Below are 25,487 nucleotides of genomic sequence, written 5' to 3' on the forward strand. Positions count from 1 at the left end.
ATTACCTGTGTGCAAAAGATGATGGTATGGCCAGTGGTAATAGAGTTAATACCATTCCAAGGTCACTGATAGCTAAGTTTACAATAAAATATTCAGCAGGTTTAAGGATGTGTCTTTTCCGGTATGCTATAAACAAGAGAACACTGTTTCCAAACACGGATAAAAAACCTGTGAAAACACAATGATTATCTTTCTACAGTTAATATTAAAAGCATTTGGCAGCAGGAATATTTTCATATATACATAATTCCAAGCAAAGGCACTTGCTTCAAAACCTTTTAAAAGTTATGCTTGTCCATGAACCAAGTTTGTCTTAACAAGTATAAACTGAAAAATGCACAACTGCTAGTGAAGCATAGGCTTCCATTTATTAGGCAGAAATTTGACATCTAACTTGGCTGATATTTGATCTAAGTTATGCGTAATGTGTGAGTTGTGCAAATTCTTGGTTTGACCATCAGATAAACAATGGCCTGGGCAGTAGTAATAATGGTGAAGCTGTCAGCTCTTGCTATAATTACTGGGTAAAGCTGACAGCAATTTCTGGTGTCTGTACATGTGCAGTTGAATGTGGAAATCCGGAAGTTGCCTACTCATCCAAAGGCTGTACTTTTGCATTTGTTGCTAATTTGAGGGGAGGTGGTGGTCTAATGGTAATGCCAATGTTCTGAGGACATAGGTTCAAGTGCCATTATATCAGCTCATGGAAATTTAAGTTCAATTAAAAAATAAAAATTTTCAAAAATTGAATGTTAGTCTCAGTAATGGCGAGCACGTAACTATCATTGATTATTGTAAAAACTGGTCTAATACCCTATAGGGAAGGAAATCTGCAACCTTTCCTGGTCTGGCCTACATGTACTCCAGACCCACAGTGATGTGGTTGACTCTTAACTGCCCTCTGAAATGGCCAAGCAAGCCATTCAGTCCAGGAGCAGTTCAGGATGGGCAAGAACGCTGGCCTAGCCAGCGATTTATTTAAAAAATAAATTTAAGACTTTTTCCATCAGAGGTTATTGTGCTTTTAATTCTGTACTAAGTAATAATTACTTCTGAAGAACTTCTCTGGCCCTGAAAATTTAATTTTACAGGAATGGAGCCTCATTCCTTCAGAAGAAAATTTTAATCAGTGGTTCTCAAAGTGTGGTCCATGAGGGTCCTCCAGTTGGTCCATGCGCTGGTCCAAAATGAGAGTAACAGACATGTAATGCCATGGTTGAAAGCATATGAGAGAACAGGTCAGAAACCTTATTCTCACCACTTGTAATGCCACACAACCAGACTTGCTCTCGTGCATGTGGCACGGCGCGAGCAACATCAATGTAATTTTACAAGCAAGATTTATGCTACTGTTACAACATCCAACAGTGAAATTGGACTTTCAACATTTGTGGGGCTGAAAACAAAGATGAATTGGTTAAATGTGGAGCCTGAAATGTGATTGAGGCTCTCCAGCTTAGAACCAGACATCACCTCATTGGTGTCTCACCAAAAGCAATGCCAATCTTCCTATTAACGCTGATGATTTTTTTTGTGGTGACAAGCAAAAGTGAGTTGGGTAGCACTGTTAATTGATCTATGAGTCTTTTTCCCCACTTAAGTGGTCCTGCGTCAAAGTATTTTGAGAACCACTAATTCAAATACTGCAGACTTTTTAGGGAAAAAAATAAAGTTTGTGTTTTGCTATTTCGGTTCCTCCCTTAATCCCATGTGTATGCCCCAATTTCATGTAATTTTTTTGTAACTTAAGTTTCCTGCTTTGCTAACTGTGAGAATTCTTCAACCTGATTGGTTAATCAGGCTCCCTGCTACCTGCTCTATTACAGATCCCCTATAGAAGGCCAAATTTAAACTGACATCAGAAAAGAGGAAGTCTACACTCTAGAGTCCATTAAAACTTTGTGGGCAGCTTTTCTCTATGTGAATATGAGTAGCATTTATTCACTTTTGCTGACTGCAAAATCCAGGTATCTGTGTTGGGGAGTTCAATCACAGGAGGAGAAGAGACAGTGAAGGAGCAGCAGGAAAGAATTTTTGTTTTCACTTGGAATAACACTGAAAGAGTTTGAGGGCAAGACTTTCAACCAAGTTCAGTAGTTCTGCTGTCTTACATCACAGTACGTATTTGCAACTATAATAATAATTCCTGAGATGTGCTTTCAGGCAGAAACGTTCACCAGGACCAAGGGATATTCACCATCTAACAGTTGGAATTGCCAAAACAAGTTGGCTATATTCCCAGGGGTTTCAATGCAGGATCTCCCACCTCCAACAGGACTGCATAATCAAACAACTATTTCCCATTTCCAATATTTCTATAACTAATAAATGAAAGTTTTCAAAGAAAATGAAAAGGAAAACATTTTATAACTTCCCTAAAATATTTCCCCTGGGTTTTACGGACCAGTATTCAGCAGATTAATGCTCATTTCCTGGAGACTCTAGGCTAATCCTGGATGATTAGTGAATCAGAGGCATAAGATGAAACCAGGGAGACAGTGACCTTCCAAGTCACTCAGGGGTGGTCAATGTGCAAGGAAAATAAGGAAAGAAGAAAAAGAAAACCCAAACTATTAACAAGATATTGTTCCTTATCCAAATAAAGTATGTGTGTCTGCCTGCAACATTTATTGAAGTATGATTATTTCTGGCCATTTTGAGCTGTTAATTTGGACATTCAGAAAATATAAAGCATTAAAAAGGTATTCATTTTGATGCCCCTATGCTTCCCATTCCATTGTGTCTTCTTGAGAAGTGTGGGATAAAATCTTGATTGAAAGTTGGAATTGCTAATCTGTCAACTCACAAACACCATCATTATTAATTTTTCTTTTTAGATAATTCTCTTGCCAAATCTCCAAGATATAATACAACAAACTAAAACATTCTGATGTGAGTACAATTCAATTAACACCAAATACAAGAAAAGGCTAAAGTTAGTCAGTTGTTGGTTTTATCTCACTTCATATCATCTCCATTCATGTGTAAAGTTACTAAATTTGGTTTTATCTCACTTCATAACATCTCAATTCATGTGTAAAGTTATTAAATTGATTGATCCGAATGGAAATAGTTTTGTGAAAAAAATATTTTTTCCATTTCATCTGAGCTTCATTTATAATAGTAGGTACCAGTCAATTAAAATGTCAGTTTGTAAAAAATGCAGATTTAATTTATTAAATGACTTCCAATAGACTAAAAATACACACTAGCAAGATAACATAGGCCGGGATTTTCTGGCTCCGCTGCGAGTGGTACCTGCCATGGGCGAAGCGGCGCCCCAGCCAGAAGTCCATTGACTTGCAGCGGGACTAGAAGATCGCATTCGCGGGCGGGTGTGGAAAATCCTGCCCATATTGTATTATAATAACTGTGAAGTAATCCATACTATATGGATTGCAATTCATTTGAAGGTATGTCTTTTACGCATTGCAAACATTTCAGTTAAAGTGTTCAGTTCAATGTACCATCACTATTTTCCTAGTAACCTATAGCTACCAGGGTAATCTTTGGTATTGAACAATTTGTCAAATGAATTGACATAACTGCCTAAAAAGATACTTCAGTTAGGCCACAGATTTCTAGGTATACTTCGATTATATGGCTTGTCAATGATTAACACTTAAGAACTTCAATATACTTCAGATAACAGATTGATACAGATTAAGTCTTTGGATAAGGTCAAAAAATGGGACTGGGGATCATAATGCATGATTAACCCACACCCATTCCTTCCAATGCAGACAGCACACAAACTTCATACTGCCTGCTAACTTAAATTATAGGAGCATGCAACCCATCACTAAATACACTGCTAAGTTGCTGCATATCAAACTTATGCTAGACAAGCACTACTTAAAGTCAGCCTGCACTACTTAAAACCAACCTACACCTCTTAAAGGGGAGGTGCATTCTGGCAGGAGTAACTGCTGGATGTGGCTGGGGAAGGGCCTCTGTACAGGAAGTAGAATGAAATGGTGCAACAGGGAAAAGAGTGTGCTCCAATGTTCTCTCACACACCACTGGAGGCCTTGATGCAGGAGGTGAACAGGACAGGGGTCCTTTATCTACAAGGTCTAGGTGACACTCCAGACAGACACTGAGAAGGCAGAGAACTAGATAGCCATCACTGTCAACACCAGCAGTGTAGCCCCAAGGACCTGATGCAGTGCAGGAAGGAGTGTCATGACCTGACATGAGTCGTCGAGGTCAGTGAATTTACCTTCAAATGCCACATCCCTACAAAAGAGCCTTTAGCCTCACATACTGCTCCATTCACCACACATCTTTAATCACCTGCCAACAGTCTCTGTCAAGCACGCCTCCTACATCACATTCACAGCTTCATCTCAGCCTCATGCACTTAGCTCCACTGCAAACCATACACCCACAAGTCAGTTTGCACACACAGCCAGCTATTCAACCATAGCAGCCTCATCACCCAAACACATTGCACCATCCTCACTTACACACTTGTCTCTCTTGCAGATTAATATGGTGTATGACTTTGAACTGATAGAGCCCATCTGGTGTTACAAAAACTGAAACCTCTTTTGCTCTTTCTGATAGAGGTCCTTGCCAATGTCCTTTCAGCAAGTCAATCTTTGTAAAGAACTTTGATTGTCCCACTTTCTCTATGCCGTCTTCCAAACATGGAATAGGGTATGAATCTGCTTTCACCACTGCATCCACTTTTCAATAATCCACACAGTCTTTGTGTTCCGTTAGGCTTCAGTTCCATCACAACAGGTGAACTCCAGCTGCTGCAACTAAACTCAATAATGTCATTCTTGAGCATAAATTCAATTTCTTTTTGCACTTATGATAATTTTACTAGATTCAACCTTTAAGGATGTTGTCTGATTGGAACAGAATTCCCACATCTACATCATGTACAGCTATCTTTGCTTTTCCCAATTTATCCCCAAAGATAGTGACTGCAAAAGCACTCTCAAGTCATTTCGATTCTTATCTGGAAGGTAACTCAGTATTTCATTCAGATTTTTAAGCACTTCCTCATTGTCCAATTGAATTGGAGGAAAGTCAATTTCAGAATCTTCCATCCTTACTTCCTTTTCCTGATTCATCACTCCTAATAGTTTTTCTTTTTGGTTATCCTCCCTATCGAAGTCCTTTTTGACCATATTTATATGACATACCCGCTGGATTTTTCTTCTATGTGGAGTTCTTACCAAATAATTCACTTCAGTTAATTTCTTTTCAAGTTGGTAAGGCCCACTAAACCTGGCTTTTAATGGTTCGCCTGATACTGACAACAATACTAACACTTTTTCCCCAGCTACAAAGCTATGAGTTTTTGCCTTCCTATCTGCTCTGTCTTCCTCACTTCCTATGATATTTTTAAATACTCTTTAGCCAATTTGCATGCTCTGTTCAATCTTTGCCTGAACTTTGATACATAGGCCAGGATTTTCCATCCCTGTCGTGGGTGGGACCCGCCACAGGTGAGGTGGCGCCCCAGCCAGAATTCCATTGACTTGCGGTGGTACTGGAAGATCGCGGCAGCGGGCGGGTGCAGAAAATCCCCGCTGATAGACCAAGAGCGCAGTTTCTGAATAAGCTGTTTGGTATAACTGCTTTATCTTTAGATCTTTTTGCTGTAACTCTAACAATTTCCTTGAGCTAAACATTTCAGTTTCATTCTCCTCCATTCTGTCTTCCTGAACAATCTTATCAAAGATAATATCAGCTAATTGCACTTCAGTCTCTTTGCCCTGTCTTCTAGGCTCCTCCTCCTCCTGTCTCAACTTATGTGTCTGTAATCGTGACACCGCACAGTCTGGAAACAAACCAGGGTGTTCTTCCTGCAACACTTCTGTGGATTGCTTTTCCACAGGCTGCTCAACTACAGTAGGCATCACACCACCTGTGACCCAGCTATACATTTCCTAAGGTAAATTGAACCCCTGAAATAAGCAATTTCTCGGCTACTCCTACAATCATTTTACTTGTTTTCAAGCTATTTTTCAAATTCACCTTAGACAATGGGACATTCTCTGTTTCTCCATGAATTCCACTTATTAATACCTTATCTTGCAAAATTCCCTCTGGACATCAAATATCACTATCTCATAACATTAAGGATTGACTATCTCCTGCATCCCTTAAGATTTGTATATCTTTGCTAACTCCACCTTGTACACATGAAAGGACTTTTCCCTCACAGATGAAATCTTTAAACATGTCTGCAACCTGCCTTTCAACATTCCTTTGATTAGATTGTGAACCCATTTTCACACCTTTGGCTAATACTTGTGCTTCCTTTTCTGCTTGAACAAATCCTACCAGTTTGCCTTGTTCCACAGTCTTTGAGTTTACATCACCTTTTGTAGTTCCTATCATTCCACAATGTTTCCCATGTAACCCCCAGCATATGAACTTTATATGGCCAAATTTATTATGATGAAAACATTTAAGCTTTCTTACATCCCCTCCACTCTCAGCACCCTCCTTTCTGAGGTGAAATCCCCTTAGAATCTCCAGCTTCTCCTCTTCCTTGACTACCTACCTTCCTCTTACCTTCCCATTTTCTATCCTTCTCAGATTTAAAACGGTATCAAAAAAATGATTTAGATTTATGGACCAGCTCATAATCTGCTATCTTGTTGCCTGCTTAGCAATTTTAACCCTTTGTTCCTCCACATGGGTTCTTGCCACTGAAGGAAGTGAATTTTTAAATTTTTCCAAAAGAATAACTTCTCTAAGGGCTTCATAGGTTCCCTCTACTTTTAATGCCCTTATTCACCTGTCAAAATTACTTTGACTCTTACAAATTCAATTTAAGTCTGTCCAAGCTGTTTTTTCACATTTTGCAAATTCTGTCTGTATGCCTCTGGAACCAACTCATAGACACTCTTTACTGCATCATATTCCCCAGATATTTCTTCTGACAGTGATGCATATACCTAATTATCTCTACCTATAAACCTCCTCTGTAATAGCAATGTCCAAATTTCTTTTGGCCATTTCACTTATTTAGCTATCTTCTCAAATGCAATAAAGAATGCTTTGACATCTCTTTCTTCAAATTTTGGAAGAGCTTGTACAAATTTAAACATCTTCCCACTGGGTTCTGATCTGGAAATAAGCCCTTCCACACCTTCTGGTGTCTCTTTTTTAACTGAAACTTTTTAAGCTGGAATTCTCTGTGTCTCTCTTTTTCTCTTTCTTCCTTTTTTAACCTTGCCATTTCAAATTCCCTTTCCTATTTTCTTTCTTCTTGTTCTCTTGCCTTTTCTGTCTCCTGCCTTTTTGCCTGTTCCCTTTGAAATGCTTGTTCCGTTTCCTTTTCTTCCAATTCTATCTCTTTCATTTCCAATTGAATTTGAGCCAATTCCAATGATCCACCCCTTGGAGAATTCGGTCCCTTGGGTATCCTTTCCAGTTTTAAATGCTGTGCCATACCTTCAATTATGACCAATTTCCTTACCCCTGCAGGTAATCCTAATTGTAACTTTTCTGCCAATTCTATTAATTTAGCTTTCATTACCTTTTGTAAACCATCCACGGTTATATCTTTTACTCCCAGCAAAATCTTAGCAACGGCCAAAGCCATTTTGCAGTCTCCCACTTTAAAATCTCACAATACCACTTCTGGTTCAGTGTATTCCTTGCCCTCATTGCCTTTAAGTTCACCAATTCCAAGCCAATCAAGGAACTATTCTTTTAATACCCCACAAAGTGCCTCCAATTTTGTTATGTCATGACTGATGGTAAATGCTGAGCTGCTCAAATCCCAAAGGGAAACCTGAAACAGCTGCCAAAATGGTTTCCACAATTCGTATAATATGAAGAGAGGTTCTGAAATCAGGAAAGGATGTCCCTGACTACTTGTGATGATTTTATAGTACACTTTTATTTAATAAAAAGCAAAAAAAAACATAATTACGCTTAAACACAAGAACGACTTCACACAGTTAACAGTGCTTTAAAACAATTCCACAAGATCTTAACTTTACCCTCAGAGCTAACCTTTCCTTTTCTGTTCAACTATCCTCACAGATTTGAAAATCTATAGAATACCAGTAATTTTTACCACATAGTGTCTTTTGCCTTAGGGTGGCCTCTGAGGCTGACAGCAACTGGCTCCCCAGGTCTGGCCTTATTCACACTGACTTCTGGGAGTTCTGACCAGCTATCCTGCTGTTTTCTGGGAGATCTAACTAGCTACTTCCTCACATAGGCTTCAGTGTTTCCTTAAATGCATTTCTTCCCTTCGATCTCTCGAATGTGTCAACCAGTCTCTTCAGAAATGCTTTCTTCCCAGAATTGATGAAACTTGTTTTTTTACTCTAGCTCTTAGACTTAATAAAAACAAACTTACCCTATCTTCACCTAACTTACATGCACTTTTTACAACCTGCATATATCCCTCTTTGAGCTAAAACAACTTAATTCAAAACTACTCCTGTTATTGTTTTATGTAAAACCCAGATTGAAGTTCCTCTTGGTTCATTAACATATCAAAACCACTTCTTACTGTTGGTTTTAGACTCTTGCAGTCACTCTAACTCTTACTCCAATTACCACATTTACAACCCTCAGCAGCCTGTCTTTCAGTACATAAGAAGTATGATAGTGTTATCACCAAAAGAAAAATATTACAATTTATTGCTTCCTTGACACCATATAGCAGTTCCTAAACTTATGTAGCCTTAAGCTGGAGACTCCACACTCATTTGCAAGGAAGTAATTACCTCAGTGGTTTCAAGATTTCCCAGCTGAATAAGGATTGCTTTGTTGAAAAGTTTAAGACTGTTATCTCCCCTTTTGCAGCACCATTTACAACCGTGTTCCTGGCCTTGGCATCCCCTGGACTTGCTCCTCCCTGGTCTTGCTTCCCCAGCCACATGTACCCTGGCCTTACCATCCCCCTGGTTTCATCCTTCCTGGTCTGGCACCGCTGCCACTCACCTTCCCACAGCTCACTGCTCCTCCAATAACAGGCTGCTTCTCACTCATATTTGCTGCTGACAGGCTCACTATGAGGACTTTATTGGAGCAGAATACACAAAAGGACTTTTGGGAATGCACAACAAAATATGTGGTGAATTGATGGGCCTGTCAGAAAGCCAGCTGACATTGGCAAGCAGCCAATAGTGCAATTTGAAACCAGGCCTTCTCGGGTCAGAGCTCCTCAAGGGCATCCTGCAAGACCATCAGCAGTCTCCTTCATTGAAAGTCAGTAGTGTTTTGCCAGTCACATTGCAGCCACTGCACATTGGTGCTGTAGGCCAAGCAAAGTCTTCCACAATACAGGCACTAATGGAATGCGCAAGGGTGATTAGCTGAGTTTTGTATGGAATATTTAATAGTTTGTTTGAGAAAGTTGGGTTGGAAAGGTTCTGTGGTCAAGAGCACACTGTGATGGTCAGTGACAGAGAGTGGGTAAGGCATGTCAGTGTTGCTGAATGGGGAATTGTGTTGACTAGCAGCATGGAGGAGTCTAGCACCATCCTGACTGGTGCAGACCATTGAGCCCATCCTTTCCAGGATGGAAGTGGTAGCCAACTTGTTGAGAACCTCCATGATCCAACTCTGATGCAGTGACTGGTAGTCAATATATCAACCTCTACTGCAGCACAAGCTAAAGCTATCCAATGTCTGGATGTGGCAGTGGAGCTCAGACTGAGGTCATACAAATGCATCTTGGTGCCATGAAAGTGTTGTGCTCAAAGGGCTTACAGGGCCCAACAGCAGTCCAGCACTCTTTCCTCTAACTAATTACTTGTATTGCAAATGTACTGCCCTTGGGGAGTGGCAGTTTCTCTGTGAAGCATGAACCTTCTGTCTTCTCTCAGGGCAACATAATTCATCTGCCACATCACCAGTGCCCTTGCTGTTTCATGTCAGCCAGCCAGCCCAAACGGCTGCCGCCCATGCCGAGATAGTGCAATTTGAAACCAGGCCTTCTTGGGTCAGAGCTCCTCAAGGGCATCCTGCAAGACCATCAGCAGTCTCCTTTATTGAAAGTCAGTAGTGTTTTGCCAGTCACATTGCAGCCACTGCACATTGGTGCTGTAGGCCAAGCAAAGTCTTCCACAATACAGGCACTAATGGAATGCGCAAGGGTGATTAGCTGAGTTTTGTATGGAATATTTGATAGTTTGTTTGAGAAAGTTGGGTTGGAAAGGTTCTGTGGTCAAGAGCACACTGTGATGGTCAGTGACAGAGAGTGGGTAAGGCATGTCAGTGTTGCTGAATGGGGAATTGTGTTGACTAGTGCCTCAAATAATAATAAGTAGCTAGGACTGGAGGAAATGCATCCAAGGATGCTGAGGTGAACACAGACAGCATGGCTAGAGCGGGGATATGTTAGTTGCTTCCTCCCTTCCTCCTCCTCAGCTAATTGCCATTTCCCTGATAGTAAATGCTGTCTCTAATGACAATGACGTTGTCCAGGATGTAGCAGATCACGATGAATCGTGGCACACAGTCTGGTAAGTACTGGGAGTGTTCTATACATCTGGGTGGTATTCTATGCTGGGTGGGAAGGATAAAGAGGAGCACATTTGCAGGGAAATTACAGAGGGGTGCAAGAACTATAGGGCAAAATAATGGGAGACTTTACTTATCCTAATATAAATGAGGATAGCAATAATGTACAGTGCAGAGAGGGAGAAGAGCTCTTGACATGTATTCAGGAGAATGTTCTATGTCAGTTCGTTTCCAATCCAACGAGAAAGGAGGTATTGCTGGAACTGATTCTGATGGATCAAGTGGATTAAGTCTTAGTAGGGGAACATTTAAGGAACAGCAATCATGGTATCATAAGGTTTAGATTAGCTATGAAAAAGGCAAGGAACAATCTAGATTTAAAATGTCAAATTAGAGGAGGACTAATTTCAATTGATTGAGAATGGACTGGACATGGGTAAATTGGAAGGCAAGATTGGCAGGCAAAACTGCAATGGACGAATTCATTCAAAAAGAAAATAATTTAGGTACAGCTGAAGCATATTCCCACATGGGAGAAAGGTAGGGCAACGAAAACCAGCACTCCTTGGATGATGAAAGTGTTAAAGGGTGAGGTAAAGAGAAACAATGAGCATATGACAGATGCCAGATTGATAATACAATCGAGAATCAGACAGGTTATAGAAAATTCAAACGGGTGCTGCTAAAGTCATAGTGAAAAAGGAAGCAATTCAGAAACTGGATAGGCTAAAAGTTGATGAAGAGGAGGCATAAGAAAGGCTGACTGCATTTGACATTGATAAGTCAACTGGACTGGATAGAATACATCCAATGATGCTGAGGGAAGAAAGAAGAAAAAGAAACAAAGGCGACATGAAAAAACAATTGTTTTCACTTTGTGTGGTTAGGATTTGTAAAGCATTGCCTTAGAGCATGATGGTGGCCCATTCAATTGTGGATTTCAAAAGGGAATTGGATAAACACCTGAAGAGAAAATGGTTGTAAGGTTGTGGGGAAAGTGTGGAGAGTTGAATTAGTTGAGAGTTAAATAGTTGAATTGCTCTTGCAAGGAACCATGGACATGACACTGAGCATGATCGCACACCAACAGTACATTCAGGAAATGGAAAACTTAGCAATTCTTGTGCATCCCTGCATTTAGATGCAGCACTCCAAAGCTGCATGTGTGCAGTCAATGGCACACTCCTCACCATAGCAAAGCCACGTGCACATTCTGCCTGCTTCTCTTTAGTCAGAGATATACTTCCTTCTCCTGGCATAAAGAGAATTAGTTACCTCCCTTGTGCAGCAGTGGACAGCAAAGTGGGAAATGTTACAGTTGTTGCCTGCTTCACTCCAGAAGGATCCCAATGTATGACCATGGTAACTTTCACAGCCAATGGCAGCATCCTTCCTTACTGTGCTGTCAAGCTGCAGGTCTGCTTGCAAGAGATAACAGATTTCAATGAGCGCCTCCTTTGTAAAATGGAGGTGTACTTGCATTGTTCATGGCTTAGGCTGATTAGAGAAAAGCCCTCTGAAGAACTTAGCTGGATTTGGTCTTCTACCGTGAGCCCTTCTCCCCTCCTCCTCCTCTTTCCATAAGCAGATTGTCCTCTACTGTATTGTCTCGGCACAATCTCCCTCTCATGCTACAGGCCAAGGCAGGTAGTGTTTTGATCCCTGTAGACACTGATAAATTTTAAGAGATATGAATTTCCCAGTGACTAGTGTCATGATATGCCTACTTCCAGTGTATGCTCCTAAGGCCAGCACTATTGCCATTGACAAAATGAAATCTGTTCAAGCTGTGTGGAAGTGTGAAACATATGGTTGGAACTGTAATGGCACCAGTAACACTGAAACTATAGGCGTTGCGGAGCTGAATTTTGTCACCAATATCTGTATAGAAAGATGCAATTAGCACTGCTGGCCTTATAACCCTGTCTCCCTAGGTAGAATGAAGTTCTGATACATTCAATTTATTTCATATTTAAATAGGGCTATACTATGTTAAAGATAATATTGAGTTTGCAATCCATGCTTGTTATTATACTATCATACTAATTACCTAAAAGACAGCTAATCAAATGCTCCACACTATTCTAATATATCATCTTACAAATGCTGAATTTCATGCATCACAATGCAGTAATATTTGTTCTGTAAAACTGGAAAGATTACCATAAGACAGTAATGAAATTTTTTATATGTAGTTATCTTGGGATATAAGGGTTGGCAATTGACTACATTTGCAAAGCTGTGATTCCCACTTTGACAAACATTAATAATTGGACCAGTTGGTTTACATAATGTAAATTAGAACAAATTGGGATATTCATAAAATTGGTACTTGCTAAAAATGTCAATATATTTTACTGCAGCAGAACAACAGAAAGATTTTTTTGCCATTACCCTCCAATGGAATTCACTTAAAAATATCTGGTTAATATTGCTAAATTACAAAGGCCTGGATTTTGCAGTAGAAATAACATTGAGGCTATCACTGCTCATCATTATGAAGGAGAAAACTGAACAGTAACTTCTAGCATCCGTACGTATGCTCAGAGATTTTATATTACTACTACATGCAGTGGCACAATGTTGGAGTACTTTTGTGATGGATATCCAGCAAACGGGCTTCTTCATTCATGTTTAAGGGAATTTTTAATAGTGTGATATATTTTAATTAATGCCAAACACTCTCTCAGGCACTGAAAAATACATTTTACAAGCATAGGATCACATTCCTTCAGACTGAGCATGGACAATACAGCTGATCTCCAGAGGTGAGGTGAGAGAGATTGCCCTTGACACCAAGGCAGCATTTGACCAGGTGTGGCATCAAGGAGCCCTAGCAAAACTTGAGTCAACGGGTATCAAGGTAAAACTTCCCACTGGTCTGGTTGGAGTCATACATAGCACAAAGAATGAGGTTGTCATTGTTGGAGGTCAGTCATCTCAGCTCCAGGACATCGCCTCAGGAGTTCCTCTGGGTAGTGTACTGGGCCCAACCATCTTCAGTTGTTTCCATCAGTGACTTTCCTTTCATCATAAGGCCAGAAGTGGGGATGCTCACTGATGATTGCACAATGTTCAGCACCATTCACAACTCCCTAGACACAAAAGGAGTCCATGTCCAAATGTAGCAAGACCTGGACAATATCCAGGCTTGGGCTGACAAGTGGCAGGTAACATTCGCACCACACAAGTGCCAGGCAATGACCATCTCCAACAAGAGAGAATCTAGCCATCACCCCTTGTCATTCAATGGCATTACCATCACTGAATCCCCCACTATCAACATCCTGTGGGTTACCACTGACTTGAAGCTGAACTAGACTAACCATATAAATACTGTGGCTACAAGAGCAGGTCAGAAGCTAGGAATCCTGTGGCGAGTAACTCACTCCTGATTCCCAAAGCAAGTCCACCATCTACAAGTCACAAGTCAGGAGTGTGATGGAATACTCCCCACTTGCCTGGATGAGTACAGCTCCAACAACAGTCAAGAAGCTTGACACTATCCAGGACAAAGCAACCGGCTTGATTGGCATCCCATCCACAAACATTCACTCCCTCCACCAGCAACACACAGTGGCAGCAGTGTGTACAATCTACAAGATGCACTGCAGGAACTCACCTAGGCTCCTTAGACAGCACCTTCCAAACCCATGACCACTACCATCTAGAAGGACAAGGGAACACCTCCATCTGGAAGTTCCCCTCCAAGCCACTCACCATCCTGACTTGGAAATATATAATCGTTCCTTCACTGTCACTGGGTCAAAATCCTAGAACTCCCTCCCCAACAGAACTGTGGATGTATCTACACCACATGGACTGCAGTGGTTCAAGAAGGCAGCTCACCACTGCCTTCTCAAGGGTAATTAGAGGCGGGCAATAAATGCTGGCCCATCCAGCGATGCTCACATCCCATAAATGAATAATAAAAAAAACACAAGAGCAAGTTAACAGTCATGTATTCAGATATAAGTGAATTTTTAACTGCATAAATCTTAATTACAACCAAACAATCTTATTGGTACTGAAAGGTTACTTTTACAGGTGTGGAGCCTCATTCCTTCAGATTTTAATTATTGTCAGAGATCCTTCAAAAATTAAAAATTATTTTCTTTTACATTTTTCCTTCTGTCATTTTCTCTTTCTGAATCCATCTTTCTTTCCATAACTTAATTTCACTTTCTGTACATGCTTTACATTGAATTAAATAATCTAATTTTTACTTCCTTGTTTTAGATTCTGCTTGCCTCAGTGAGGATTCTTCAATCTGATTGGTTAAAGGGACATGCTGTTGCTTCCTTGCTCACCCATGCCCTGTAGAGGATGCTATGCTTGAAAGGATCTCTAGTAACCAAAAGTTGCTGCTTTGAAAACCCATGAAAAATCTATCGGTAGCTATCAGTGTAATGAACAATAAATGCCATTCATCACCACTGACCACAAAATCCAGACCAACAGCTCTAAAATTTTATGTTGAATTTAATTCCTCTTATATCTTTGACTTAAGATTCCTTTTTCTCAATATAACAATAACTTTAATGTTGACACTAACAAAGTTAGTTCAAGGAATCTGGTCACCTTATTAATTGTTTAACATAGGATAATCACAAAGTAGATGTTCGATCACCTCATCATTGAATTGCATAAACTTATTGTTTAAATATGAGCAAAATTATTGCCTATAATTGGCTCATTTTTAATGCATTTGTTTGTATTTTCATTACATGGTACAATCACCTGTATCAAGGAAATATTCCCCATTGCCTGTTAGCTATAATGTTATAAGTCTGATATAGTTACATATTCCAGGCATCTCTTTATAATCGATTCATGGTTTATTTACATTCTTTATTTAGAATAAGTAAGGTGGTCACCATGAGGTTTTGTGGCACAATGGTAGCAACCGTACCTCTGGACCAGGAGCTCCAGGTTAAGTCCCACCTCAGGACTTAATGCTCATGGAAGGTGTATGCATAACATGGCCAAGCAGGTTAATGATCAGCCTGTAAATCCTTCCAATATACCTGATGGCAGATAGTAAAGAGTGGGAGAGTTTCCTGATCAGCTGTACTGCAGAAGGCAATGGCTAATCACTGCAGTACTTTGCCAAGCATAATAAAGGACCAATCCAATGGAAGCTCATGATTGCCAATGCCCTCTAAGGTACCTGAAGGAGGAGGAGGGAGGCGGTTGGCATCCTCCATTACCTTGCCTAAGTAACAGTTTGTCATCTGTGATCATACTTATAAACATGAATAGGCTATTCAATTACAGCCAAGCCTGTTCCTTCCCTTATTCCCAACCTCTCGCACCTAGTTCGTATTTCTCTCCCTAACCAAAGGACACTGAAGATAACTATCACCGCTCATGCTGATTTTATTTAACGCTACACATATTGGGGGCCAAATCTTGGATCTTCCTATCTCGTATATCTCAGTTAAAAATTGGGAGAACAGATAACAATCATTGCCAAGGTCAGGGGTCAACCGCTTTTCATTGATTTTGTTTTAAAGAATGACGCTTAATTTTTCTTATGCCTCTTTATGACGCAACTGAAGTGTTTTCTTGGAATGCTTCAGCAATCAAAATTATATTTGTCAATTATCCAGTCTGTCAACATCTGTGGAGAGGGGGATACAGATGCTGCCAGACCTGCCTAACCCACTCCTGGCCCCACCGCAATCCAGTCCAAGCTCGTTGAAATCAAATGGAATTAACTGGAAATGCCTTTTGTATAATGCAGTATGAAGAAGCAATTTTTCCCTAAATCATCATAAGTCTTATAGTTGTTTAGAGTATTTCCAGCACTTGGTTTTTATTTCAGATTTCCAGCGTCTTTAGTATTTTCCTTTTATTATACAGTCTGTTAATCCGCCTTTACAAACATTTCAAATAAGTTGTTACCGATATCTGACAGCAAGATTCTTCTGATGGATACGATCTGGACCAAATAAATATATGAAATAAGCATTGTCTTCCGAAATGTAATTTCTCTGATGGTGGACGAAAGAAACTGGCTTAGTTGCTCTACAATGAGGCATAAGAAATCTTAAGCAAGTTCACGCTTTATGAATTTTTTTCATATATTAAATGCAGGTTGACACTTGCAAATGATTGTCAGACGCTTCCCAATCTCTTAGCTAGTTAAGATATTGATTATTGAGCTATACAAAGGTTCCAGGTTTCATCCCACAGATGATTTAATTGATCTCAGTTGAGGTGTTGATAGGGCAGTTAAATTTCATCAATTCCACATCACTAGGGAGAGAGATGAGCTACTCATTGCACTCCTTGTTGGAAGTGTAAGTGTGTCAATAATGAATAAGGATAGGATCAACTAAAGAGAATCTGTTTCTAAAGAATTGATGCTTGTTCTAAAACCTTGGGCAGAATTCTATGTCCCACGGGCAGGCACACCCCTGACCCAATTGGGTGTAAAATCACATGGGAAGAGGTCGGGCGAGCATCCCAACGTCATCCCGCGCTCACGCAATATTTTGGTCGGTGGTCATGCACAAAAGCTGGAAGCGCGCTTGCTGACAACTCAGAGGGCAAATTAAGCCCAACAACAGCACAATTGACTCTGATTTTTCATGGTCCAAACAACCTTATGATCGGCAGATGGGTGAATCAGCAAGGCGGATATTGCATTTTTCATGAAAGCTCATCCAAGTGCAGGATGAGATTTCCGTTATTAAATAAAATAAAAATCTATGGACAGCATTTTTATCAGCCATATGTTCAGGTGCCTGATTGTAATGCTTGGACATTTTTTTTCCTGATTTTTAAAACTTTATTTCATGGTTTTCGGGTCTGCAGCTCCCTGAGGCAGCTTGCTGCCTTCAGGGAGCTTTCTCTCAGTGCTCACACAGGCCCACGAGAACATCATCACCCAACCTCCTCCTGGCCCTACCTTGGCAGTGCTGAACTTCTCAGCACACATTTCATGCTGCCTGGCTGTTAATCGGCCAACTAGCGTGAAATCGAGGTCAGGGCCGATTGCGGTCGGCAGACTGCTTCCCAACTGCTTCTGAGCCCGCCGATGGCGCCCTGCCGCCGAACTGAAAATTCAGGCCTTTAAGTATTTGTCTCAGCTGCAAGCACTGTATAGACTATCTGCTAATTAGTTATTGTGATAAAATTAGAAGGCTACCATTATCTTCTCCATTAATTATGCTCCAGTTTACTGAAATATCGTGAATCACACTTTAAGACCAGAAGCGTGCTGTGAACCATTAAATTACTGAAATTGTACCAAAAGTTCACAATTCACCCTTGACCTGAAAATTCAATATTTTTGCTGTTAAAAAAAAATTGGACATAACACTTGGGAGTATCCATACTGCATGTGTGGACTTAATATCATTAGTTTATGGTTTTTAAGTGTTCGCACAAATGAAAGCAATGACAGGCACAACATACTCCTATTGATCTCTTCCTTCAAAACAATCTTAAATGAAGTGAGGGTAATGCATGACTTTTAGTACAAGAGTGAAGGAATGGGTTCCTCCTGCATGCTTAACTGGGAAGGAGATGGGGTTGTGGGTGGGGGTGCTGAACTTCAATTCCCAGGCAAAGAAAGTATTTGCCCACATAATCCCTTGTTTGCAAGTAAAATTGTTCCTAGCAAGATTGATCTCATGAACCTTAACTGGATTAAATATCTGATGTACAGCTGTGCTGCAGGATTATTACCTGCATAGTGTTGCAACAGAGCTTTGCTGCTAGATTGTGGTCATTAAATTGTTCAATCTGTGGATCCCTAGCCCCCTTCCAATGTGTTAAATCCATGCCTACCAGACCTCTCATTGAGGTACTCCTCAACATGGACATGAGTGAGACTGACCACTGCAAAGACCCTCTTTCACTAGAATAAAAACTATGTTCAGGTTTCACATTGACAAACAACTTGAACACCACATGGCAGCACAAGACCTGTGTCAATGGGTAAATGGTGATGGGTAAAAGCAATCAAACATGACCTATCACAAAACTGCATGCAGGTACTTTAAGAGCAGTGGTCATTCAGCATGCTTCCTGGAACAAATATGTCATTTATAACATCCTCCAATTAAAAATAAACAATCCTAATTTCAAACCCACTAAAAACGCACTAGAAATAGATTGTTTATTTTATTCAAGCTCTTCCATCCATCTTTTTAACCTTTTTCTTCTGGATTCTCTTTCTCCTTGATTCAAACCTCAAATTTACATTTTAGCAATTTACAGCTAAAATTTTACATTTATCCAGGCAACTAAGTGATTACATGTAAATTTAAGACATTTTACCAGTGGCAAATAGGCAAATTGTGCATTTCAGATCATTTTCGAAATATCTAGAATTAAAATGAAACTGGGCTTCCCTAACTGAAGTTCAACAATCAGGATTGTGGGTGGGATGTCTGGGCCAAGTCACATTACATGTCAAACCCAAGTTAATTAAAATATTTTCACTTTGAAGTCTTCTGATCTCCATAGGGACCAAAACTTTTAGAAAGAAATTTGAATTTCCAGTTAATAGCTGAAGGAATGACACAAGATTTCAATTTTATGACTTTTACTGTAACAAAAGGCTCAAAGCACCCCATGACTAAACACTACCTTTGTAGGCAGCTTATACTTTAAATCACAAAACAGAACACACTCCTTTTCCTTTTAAGCACAGCTGAAAACATACTTCACAGATGTACTTTACACTGTCCTATAAGGAGACATTAAGTTCTCCTGGAACCAATCTAAGTTGCTAAGGTACTTCTTAGCATCTGAGGGTTCACTTCTATCCTTTTTCTTTCCAACTTGGGTGCTTTTAATCTCAGAACTGTTTTTAACAGTGTGCTTTCTTTCCCCAGAGATTCTACTTCTAAGTAAGCTAGGTGAATCTTCTGGCCTCATTTTACTTCCTCATTAATTCAGTCTTTTCAATCTGAGTGCAAGATCCCACCCACATTCCTCTGTGGTGAAACACAGCATCTTTCTGCCTACTTCTGCTCTCTCTCTCCTGGATCCTGGCAGGCTAACCTTGTCTATGAGTGTTCAGGGTTATCTTAGAAGCTTCCCCTCACAAAGCCCAACGCTATGGCAACATGAATCACATGGGCCTTGTATCCAGGTAGAAATGCTGACTAGCTATCCTTGAGACAACAACTCTCTTTTGTCTTGAAAGTAAATGGACAGTTTAAAGCACAACTGTTTACAACACAACACTCTCACACTTTTCTGGGATTTTGGAGAATCACAGTCTATCCACTGTTAGCACAAAGGCTACTGCCATTGTTTCCAAATGTAAACAGCTGGCACCTCCTTCGCAGTAAAGCAATCTGGGACCCCTTTAAGTTCTAACAGTCAAACCACCCAGGCTTGCTGTCAGGCAGACTTCAGAACAGGTCACATGACCCCTTTCATTTTACCTAAAATTCAAAACACGGTCCCAAAACATAACAATCTGATAAACATCATAATTGTAACAAAAATAATTGTGTATTATAAATGTTAGCTTCAGCATGTCAAACAGACTAAATTTACTTATCAAACCTGACTTGCAACTATATCATCACTCTTTCATTGTTGCTGGGCCAAAATCCTGGAACTCTCTGCCTAACAGCACTGTGGGTGTACCTGCATAGATGGACTGCAGGTTCAAGAAGGCGGCTCATCATCACCTTCTCAAGGGAAAATAGGGATGGGTAACAAATGCTGGTCTAGCCAGCATGCAAGCACCCCATGGAAGAATCAAATCTGCAACTATCTGTAAAATAACAAGAACAGATTATTTGAAATGCTTTTTCAGATTAATGGACTGAAGTAGGCAAACTGAATTTCTTGAATTGATAAGCCAAAGAAAATTTTTGCAGGAAGGTATAATTGCTGCAAAATTGGATTCTATAGTGCCCCTAGTTTTGGGGCTACAGGTGCCATTTTGGTATCAAATGGTATCCCTGCCAGTCACATTAACTTCTGGTGTGTTCCACCCTAAGTGCCATCTTGGGGAGGTGCTAACACATGCATTAGGAGTGTGTGTTGGGTGTATGCAGAGTAAGCAGATCATGATGTCAGTCAGCGTGTAAGGCTGATTTGACACCCGTGCAGCCATTTAGGACCTCACTGCTTTAGTTAATGCACTCTCTTAAACACACACAGCTGAAAATGCATTCTGCAACATGAAGTAGCACCCAACTAGCTCTACTTAAAAGGATCATCATCAACTAGCAGGTTAATTATGATTACTTTCTAATGGCTCTGAGTTTGTGGAAGTAACAGTGTTTTAAGGAGTTTATTACAGTCAGTGAAGTCTGCAGGGAATGATGTTGTATGTGGAAAAGGTCTTGGTTTTGACTGCAAGAGCTCTGGACACACTACTTACTCCCAATCATTGCTGCTATAGTAGCAGTCCACTTTGGACTAGACCATGAAAGGGAGATGGTGCAGAAGCAACAAGTAAGAGAACAAGTTGCCTGTAGAGGGAGGAGGAGGAAAGGGAGAAAAACTCTTTGAAGGAGGCCTTATCCACTTAAAGTCTTCCAGGAGCACTTTTCTTACTTCCACCTAAACCAGGAGTAGTGTGTGCGTCACCTATGACTCATAAAGGAGATTCTCACAAAACTCTGCCGCCTCTTGGAACCAGACGTGCAGCCTTGGAGAAGGGTGAAGACAATACTGCCAATCACTGTGAAGGTAACCATGGCCCTGAATTATTTTTGTGTCAGGATCCATCCAGGCCAAAGCAGGCAGAATATCTAACATCTCCCAATTCACCATCAATTGTTGTATTACAGAGGTGACAGAGGCTCTTGCTGCCTGGGGAGGGAGTTCATTGCATTCTCTCTGAACAGGGAAGCTAAAGGAGTGTGCACATGGCTTTGACAGGATAGCAAGCTTCTCCATGGTGCACTGCACTGCTGACTCTGCAAATATGGTTTTATGAGTGCCAAATCTCAAATCTGAGATGTACCAAAAGCAAAGGTTACCATTCATTGAATGAGCAGCTGTTGATTGAGCATGCTCAGCATATCATGCTGGTGAAGGCCCTGGGATCCTGGCAGCACTAGTGATGTTTTCATTCTGCACCTGTTCACAGTTCCTCAATCGTTCAGTCGTCATGTCAAACCAGAGGGTGGCTGCTGGACAGCAGGGGTTATCTGCTTCACAACTGGCTTATGACTCCAATTTTCAACTCAACTATAAGTGGCCAGCATGAGAGTCATGCTGTCATGAGAATCATCATTGAACAAACAATTAGGGGGCTGAAGCAATGTTTCCGATGCCTCAACCATTTTGAAGGAGCCCTCCAGTACTCGGGAGAGAGGTGTGGCACTTTATGGTGGTCTGCTGCATCCTCTCAGAGCCTGACCATCATGAGACATCAGCCCTCGCCACTAACAATTCAGTGAAGACTTCAGAAGAAGGAGGAGGAAGAGGAAGAGGAGCAAGGGAGGAAGCAGCTGATGCCTCCTCGGTAGGGATGGGCTGGCTATCCGTGAGTGCCTCATACTGTTCTGGGCCCTGTGAATACAACCCCAAAACCATACTGTACAACAACCCCACATCTTACCATCCCTATATTCCATCACAGCCACAATTGTGAAATAAATACATCACAATACAACAATTCGATACCAATATTACCCACCAAAACATCAAATATTCTGTACAAAAATCAACTAATCACCCTTGTACATTCTCTTAATGCTTGTCCTGTAGCTTCCTTTGCCTGTCCTAGTATTCTAATTCCATGCTACCCCAGTGACAGCAGCATGGCTGTTTTGGGCTGCTACTCTCATTAGGGGAACAGCAGATGGCCTTATAGGGTGACATCGAGCTGCTGTGGACCTAGAATGTGCAGCTTTGGGCTGCACTACCTTGTCATGGGTGGCAGCCGTCTAGGCTGGCTGGCTGACAGGCTACAGCAAAGGTACGGGTGGAATGATGGTGACGGGATGATGAATGCGGTCATGCTGAAAGAGGGCAACAGGATAATGCTGCATGGAGTCAGTGCCACTTCCCCAGGGAGGTGGACTCAAAAGTTTTAGTCTGCTGCAGCAGATTGCTGGACTGCTGTGAGACTCTGAAAACCCCTTTGAGCAGTCGTATCCACAGCCCAGATGGCAGCAGTCTAAGCCTGCATGGCAACAAACTGAGATTTCATTATGATAAATAAAAACAGAAAATGCTGGAAAAACTCAGCAGGCCTGGCAGCAGAGCTCTGAAGAAGTCATACGCACTCAAAACGTTAACTCTGTTTCTCACTCCACAGATGTGGCCACACCTGCTGAGTTTTTCCAGCATTTTCTGTGTTTATTTCAGATTTCCAGCATCTGCAGCATTTTGCTTTTATCTGAGATTTCTTTCCTTCAGTCTGAGCTTCCATTGCAACAGCCAGATGTTGGGTGACTTCTGCCTGTGCTGCAATGGAAGCTAAGACATCAGGCAACAGGTGCTGCATCATGGTTGGGTCTTCAAATGTTCTCATTGAGTTGGCCAGCACTTGCATTGCTGGAAAACATGACTTCCAAGCTCTGCGCAAAGCCCTTTGCAAAGTTGGAGCTGGACTCCTCTATGATCCTTGATAGCAGGCTTTCTGGCCAGCCTGCTAATGCATCTAACATTTCTGTGTGCATATCCATCAGGTTTTCTCTATTCATCGCTTCATCAATGTTCCTCATCTGACTCCTCTGCAACAAAACTCATATGTGAGCTCACCCTCTGGTGAGTTAGCAACCATGCTTCCCTGTCCTCCTGGCCTGGCTGCAGCCCACTTGTGCCCAGTCAGTCACAAAGTGCAGGTCCCTCCCCTGTTCTACTCTCTAAAGTACACGCAGTGTCAATATCTGAGCTGTTGTCTGCAAGTGAGTGACGATGTTCCTCCTTCATCAGCCTTTTCTTCCTCTAGGGCTTCATGCTTCTGCACCAGTTCTTCCCAAGGTAGCAGTTCTTGGGTATTGTAAAGCACAAATGCAAAAATGTAGGGTTGGAGTGAAGGAAGCTGGGGAAAATAAGAGGTGTATGGCTACACCATCTGCAGAATACAGAATGTGATGAGGGGAAGTGGAATGTGAGAAGGAAGACTAACTAGTGATATACCATCAGCTTCCAGCCTCAGTTGTAGAAACTCCATTGGTAGCAAACAGCATCTCCTCCATTGGGATGAAGAAATGTTGCTCTGTGTGCCACCCCTCCCCCGCTCCACTTTGGATGTCTCTGATTATGAGCCACCTTGTCCTGCAAGAAAGAAATATGTCAGTGTGCTGCACTGTGTTTGAGTAAAGTGCCTGCCACGGCTGAATAGCTGGCAGCATGTACAACCTGTGAGATGTGGATGTGAAGCTTGCAGTCATGCTAATTGTGTAGGGGTGAAGTGAGACTGAATGTTGAGCATGAGTTGTAGTTGATAGAGGATTATCAGTATGTGAATAAAGGGGGTATGGTGAATGGAGCAGAATGTGAGGCTAGTGATTCATTTGTAAACAAATGGGATATGAAGATGCATTGACTTGACCTTGTCTATTCATCATTAAGCTCCTCAGGGCTCAACTGCTGGCATTGACTGTGATGGCTACTTCCACTGCCCTTATTAGTGTCTGCCTAAAGGGACTTCTGGTCCCCTGAAGGAAAAGGGTCTCTCTCCCCTTGTTCACCTCCTGCAACAAAGCCTTCAGTGGTGCATCAGAAAGTCTCGGGTCACACTCTCTGGCCGGTTACCCCATTTTTAAAGGTTCTTCCAGTTCATTAACTCTTCTTTCACCCCTTTCTGCCCCTGCTGCAGCCAGAACATAGCACAATAAGTCTTAGTGCAAAATTAATCCAGAAAATTGGGTCAGATGTTAAATGGGAGGAAATCTGAAGCAAAGGATGTTGATCCACTCTTTTACAATGGGTTCAAAACTTTATGCCCAACGATTGGAAAATATATCATGAAGTATCTGAAATTTGGATTCACTAGATCCAAATTTGATATATTAAGACACCTGTGACATGAAAAAATTAGTATGTTTAGCATCTGAAAGTCTGGAACATACACTAATAAACCACTAGGTATTTAGATACATGATAAATTATACATCTACCACTGAACTATTGACGATTGTCTGAATTCCATAATAAAACTCAATTTCCATGCTATATCAATGGGAACTGCTTGCACGCTAGGCATCTTACCAGAAATCAATGCCACTGACCAGACCACAAGAGACTAGACACATACCACTATGATAAACTAGCATACCCACACACTGGTTTGGAAGGAATTGGATGGTTGCAATCACTTACGGATAAAAGTTTCAGAATATAACAAGATCTTTATGCTTCTCCAATCATTGTGTGTCTTTCCAGTGTTTCCATTTCATCAATCCTGATTGAGCAAATGTTTAAGGTGGCCAGAAGCAAAAATCACAGACAGGACATAATATTAGCAGCTTAAAGCAGAGTTTTCATGATTCAGGCCACATCATGTTTTTTGTGGGCTAGGGCCAGTCAGAAAATTCTCAAAGCTTTATAATCTCACAAATATTGATCCAGGTACAAGTAAGTCTGCAAAACATTAAATTTAAAGCTTACAATGTTAATCACCCTTTCCTGTTTTTTTTTTCTCTCTTCTCTTGCATTTGCCGTCTCTCCCTATTAACTTTTATTTCTTTTCTCTTCACTTCTGATTCATTCCTTGCCATTCTCCTTTCTCCATTACTTCATTTTCTCTTCCTGTCAGCTCTGCATCTCTCTCCTTTTATTTCTACCACTTTCGATTTTCTTTCCTTCACTTCTCTCGCTTATCCTAATTCTGTTTCTCTCCCTTTTACTTCTAAGATTATCTCCTTCCCTTTTGATTCTCTCTTTTACTGATCCCTTACTCTTAACCTTATTTGCGTTCTTACAGATAAACTGCTCATTCTGTGTGATTGCAAAGTTATTGGAACTGGAGCAGGAATGTAAAGGGAAGCAAGACATGGGCCAGAATATTACGCTCGTCAAGCGGGCACACACCTGATCCAAACAAGCATAAAATGATGTGCAATGACATCGGGCGAGCATCCCAA

The 25,487-nt window shown here is 41.0% G+C and overlaps 1 protein-coding gene across 1 annotated transcript in view; it reads right to left on the reverse strand.

Moving 5' to 3' along the window:
* Nucleotides 1–25,487, reverse strand: part of LOC121287531 (opsin-5-like) — a 56,098-nt gene that overhangs the window by 17,661 nt on the left and 12,950 nt on the right. Inside the window, exon 5 of the mRNA XM_041205465.1 lies at nt 6–168. Coding sequence (XP_041061399.1) covers nt 6–168 — 163 coding nt within the window. The remainder of the gene's footprint in view (nt 1–5; nt 169–25,487) is intronic.

Source organism: Carcharodon carcharias, chromosome 14 (genome assembly GCF_017639515.1).
Source record: "Carcharodon carcharias isolate sCarCar2 chromosome 14, sCarCar2.pri, whole genome shotgun sequence".
Lineage (NCBI taxonomy): Eukaryota > Metazoa > Chordata > Chondrichthyes > Lamniformes > Lamnidae > Carcharodon > Carcharodon carcharias.